General features: G+C 34.5%; 1 protein-coding gene across 1 annotated transcript; it reads right to left on the reverse strand.

Moving 5' to 3' along the window:
- Positions 1-251: 251 nt before the first annotated feature.
- On the reverse strand, positions 252-4,690 carry LOC105802146 (choline-phosphate cytidylyltransferase 1). Its single transcript, XM_012633618.1, has 8 exons — positions 4,367-4,690; positions 3,958-4,071; positions 3,330-3,425; positions 3,063-3,105; positions 2,822-2,977; positions 2,666-2,746; positions 932-1,030; positions 252-810 (listed from the first exon to the last, which is right to left on the reverse strand). The coding sequence occupies exons 1-8, from the start codon at positions 4,486-4,488 to the stop codon at positions 610-612; spliced, it is 912 nt and encodes a 303-aa protein (XP_012489072.1). The 5' UTR covers positions 4,489-4,690; the 3' UTR covers positions 252-609.
- Positions 4,691-5,136: the final 446 nt, after the last annotated feature.

Here is a 5,136-nt window from a genome sequence, read left to right on the forward strand (position 1 = left end):
ATAATAAATTGGTCCTATTTAAAATTCCATATGATCTCTATACATTCACATGAAAAACACAGCCATAAAATTGAATAAAATTTTAACAGAAAAATCTACTCACTCTTTGATCTGCTTAGAATAGATAAGACAAAATACAATTTAACACTTAATATAAGAACAGCCACTAAGAGAATGGATGAAACGATACCAAAATTGAAGATACCATAACGCAAACCTCCCAATGAAGTTAAAACATATCTAAACATGTCTAAGGGCAATATGTGATGTGTATATATATATAAAAACTTTTTTATCTTATAAGTGCGACGAAAAGTTGTACAAGCCCTTGCATCTTACCAATTTACATGATAAGAAGAGGGAAGATGAGGGGCCAAAATTTTAGCAAACAGAATCACCGCCCGAGCCACATTTCAGGTATGGCTATGGCAGGGATACGAGTATTGTTGCCTAACACAGCATCAATAAACAAAGTACAAAACACAGCTTCTGCTCAATGCCTGGCTCGATTTAGCTACAACATCAACATATCACACATCCCACAACACTACTATTTAGAACTTTTAAGGTACCCCATAATATTAGTAAAAACTGGAAGCAGAAACAATTTTATTTCTTTTCTTTCTCATTTTTCTTATCTTTCTCATCATTATATTCGTTGTCATCATAGTAGAATTCGTCGTCGTCGTCTTCATCATCATAATAATCATCATCGTAATAATATTCTTCATCATCATCGTCATCACCCTTGCCGTTTTGCAGCAGCTGCCCCCTTAACCGCTCTTGGATTCGATCTCTGATCGCAGTGCCCTGAAAAACACCCCGAGTTCTAAGTGAGGTAACATAATCATTGATTGTATTCCTGAAACTTGTCCTTTTTATATGCATGCACTAGTCATTACTATATGCTTAGATAATTAGTTTCGCTCACCATTTTGTGGCAACCTTCTTCAAACATCTCAAGGAATCCAGCAACCCATCGGTCAGCATTTTCCACCCACTCATTACGGTGCATAGCAACAATTTGTATCTGCAAGTATTGACAGATAAGATTTATTGAATTACATTATGCTTCTCATAAGGTGCGGAACTGAGCATTCAAGATCCAACCAAATAGTTCGTGGCCAACTACATGCATAGTTAATATATAGATTCATATACCAGAAGAAGAAAAAATACTGAAACACGTGACACAACCTAATATATGAATCTGGGTGACTGGTGTTCTGATGACTCACCAACTCATAAAACTTGAATACAATTTGTTACTAGAAACAGTTAACCTCACATTCATAACATTAATGATCCCTTCTGGGGCATAAATCCAGGGGGTGGAGGAAGAATTTGCAGTTTGATGCCCAACTACGAAGTTAACAGTCTCACTATAAACCCATGGCAAAATACAAGGATTTAAATCTAGACCAAACTGATCAAGCAGTGAAAATGAAGAAATTGGAATCGAACAAAATACCATAACCCTCTATAATTCATGTATCATACTATCAACTCAACTTCTGCTGGCACTTGATTTCGTATCTTGATCTTATGGCTGTAGTCTCCAACCAGACAGTCAATTCACCTAAATCCAACTTCTCTAGCCAGCATGATGAAGGTGCAACCATGCATAAAAGTACAAACATGATGCAGAATTGATCAAATATGAATCTTGAAGCAATTTAACTTTTGATATTTTCAGCACTGCCCCAAGCAACAGATTTTAAGTTTAACAGTTCTTAAGCTCGCTCCTCCCGACACCCAGGTTCTTCATGGTAAATGACTCTTTTTTGGGTGGTTATTACCATGTCTGCATATGTGTTAGTTTATAAAACATTTTATCAACTTTTGTAAGTAAAGGGTGGTAGAGGGAAAAATGACAGGCGGACAAATGGGGAGGTACCAGGGTGTTGTAACAAAGGGCAGGGGGGAGGAGATGAGTTATATGCATGTAATTCACAAATGTTTACTGAAAGGTCACAATGCTATTCAAGTTACATAAACATGAAAGGAGTCTGCACAATCTTACATTAATGAAATTGTAAAAGTCTAGAAAAAGCATAAACAAGTCAATATTAAACTACTTAGCTATGCAAGTACTTCAACCTCTATACTGAGGTTACAAGGAGAACAATGTACCCTGAGGACAACATAATTTCGATATACTGCTATGAATTAAGCCAAATGAAAACAAACAAAAACCCTTCAAGCTTTTTTCTTTTCAGTTTGATATGAGAGATTTTCCTAATATAGTTCCTCCAAAAGTTTAACTTGATTAAATTCAGGGAGTTTAGACTTCATACAAACATATAACATACATCCACATAAAAGAAATTCAGCATGACAATTATAATGACAAATAACTACATTAGAACCAAGCTAATTTTGCTACTTGGTTATTTCTCTAAGAAATGTTTACAACTTCAAGCCACCAATTATTTGTGCACATGCTCCAAAAGTTGAGGGCAAATTTAAAGAAAAAATATGTGATAAACATCCCTAAAGTATAACAGAAAGACAAACTGTCAAGAACTGAGACAAAAGACTTCAAGTGCATTCAAAAAGCTAAAATCGCTATAAAGTGAGCATGGCGTAATAGTTTCCAATCATACAGCTTATGTGATACAAGCATAACAAAAACTAGATCAACCTCACATGAGAGTGAACATACCTTTTCTCCCACTTTTTCTTGTTGTTCCTTAACTTTCTCTTGTAGTTTCTTCAGTCTCATATTCACTCTCAATCTCTTTTCCTGTTGACATTAAAAAAGAATATCAATGAAGGAGCATTCTCAACTAAAACAAGACATTCAAGACAGAGATCTTACCTTCACATAGCTAACTCCAAGCTCTTTCCTAGAATACCCACGGTCCAAGTTACGCAGCACGTATTGGTTATAATCTTTAACAATTCTCATTATGATATCTGACGTAGAAATCCCATCAGTTCGTTTTGTTTCCTTGAACTTCCCAGCAGCTTTAACCTGAGAGCATGAGGTTACTTAATATAATACAAAATTTTAAAGCACCAAATACAACAAGTGGGCAGGATTGTCTCAATAAACTTACAAATTCGTACACATCGTTCGCAGCTCCACTGGCATCAGCATAGCTGTAAACGGTTTATGGCAAAGCGTAAAGACTACATGAATATTTTAATGCTGGGTATTTACACATTTATCTGGAACTATTAGTTTAACGGGGGCAAGAACTAGAAAGTAGTAGGAAATTTTATACAATTAGGCCATGGTTTTTTTATTTATATGTTTATTTTCTTAACATCCCCGCAGTCAACATTAATAATTTAATCTCAAAGCAAGAATTGTCTATCCTTACGGAAGTGAATCATGAGCCACATAGTCAATATTGTGTTTATCCAGAAATTCTTGATCGATCACCCATGGAGCATCAGGAATGACTTCATCAACCCACCTGTAACAAAATAAATAACGAAGTCCTTCAAAGTGAATCTATATTTAAGGTTTCACTAAATGAATTAACAGTTATTTTGAGGAACATAGTTAATTCACATTTTGCAAATCAAAAATGAAAAATCTTATTATAAGAGAAGAAAACTGATTTACTTCAAAGTGTAAACAAAAAGTTAAGTAAATCTATATTTCAGGTTCCACTAGATTGCAGCCTTTGCTAAAGGAAATATACCAAGATCTTACTTCCTAAAAGCAATAATTGATTAAAAGAGAACAAATAACACAACATCAAATTCTAACATAATTATTCCGTTGAATAGTAAAATTAAGCCTAATCCAAAAATTTTACAATTTTAATTCTTCAAATCTACTACTTTTACAACGAAAGGAAAATTTTACTTGAAACTCTCAAAAGCAAAACTCAAGTAGCAAAAGCAGCAACCAAACTATACCTCAAATATGCATCCTTGGTGATCTTTTTTTTTTTTTATAATATTTTCAGTAAAATAAACAGAGATGGCTGAGAGTTATACTTGCAATGGCGAAGGGATTCATAACGTTCTGATTCGGTCATAACAGTTTTGCCCTTGTACTTGTGTGTTGTTTCGTCATTGCAACACCCAACCAGCAAATACGTATTGGGAAACCTAAAATCTCACAAAATTGAATTGCATAATCAGGGAAAAAGCAATCCAAGCATGCAGTTGTGCATAAATAACATCAAGCAAAAGCATATTTTATGCAAACAAACATAATAAAAATTCAAAAAAACTTGACATTAAAAAAAACCCAGAAAAGTTACACAGATAAAAAAATAACCCAAACATGAAGATTTTGAAAGAAATCCATTAATCACGGGAAAATTCGAAAGATACCCAGAAAAGTAATAAAATCAAACATAGAAGAGAGAGAGAGAGAGAGAGAGAAGGGATTAAAACGGACGATTTCTTGGCTTGTTCGAGAGAGCGAGCGTGGCCAAAGTGGAAGAGATCGTAGATCCCATCGGCGTAAACACGGACAGGGCGATCGGGATCGGAACTGTTGCTATTGTTACCGTTGTTCATGGCGGAGATTCTAGAATTAAGAAAAAGGGGAAAAGAAAATTGGGAGTTCTGTTATTTCTTCTGTCTCATAATAATAAATAATAATACTAATAATATAAATTGGATTTCGGCTTTCCTCTGAACCCACAGGCTGGCTGAGAATGCATACGCGCTTCTTGCGCTTCTTACGCTTCTATTTTATTTATTTCAATTTCTTTTCTCTTTTACTCTGCGCGTTTATAATTTAATCTTGACTTAATACAGTCTTATATCATTTTCTTACCTTGGGTTTAAATTTTTTTGCCCACTTCAGTCTCAAATATTATAAAAAAATTTATTTATCAGTTTAATCCTTTAAATGTTAAAAAACTGATTAAAATATCCAATTAATCATAAAATGCCATGTATCAAATGATATCATCATTTTATAAAGTGGGTGTTGAGGGGAATAAGTCTCAAAGCCTCAATAGAAGGCGTCCTACGTGGGGATTTTGTCTCCTGCACTTCGAGGAGAGCCCGAAGGGTTCATAGAGCATAGGGGTTGCCTAAGTATGCTAAGGTAAGATATATAAGCCTTCATTGATGGTTCAGTCTCTCACAGGCACATTTTGCATTATTAATATTTCTAACAATATTGAAACCTCTCTGTGAGCTTATAGGTTATATCTA

The sequence above is a fragment of the Gossypium raimondii genome, chromosome 7 (genome assembly GCF_025698545.1).
Source record: "Gossypium raimondii isolate GPD5lz chromosome 7, ASM2569854v1, whole genome shotgun sequence".
NCBI classification, from domain to species: Eukaryota; Viridiplantae; Streptophyta; class Magnoliopsida; order Malvales; family Malvaceae; genus Gossypium; species Gossypium raimondii.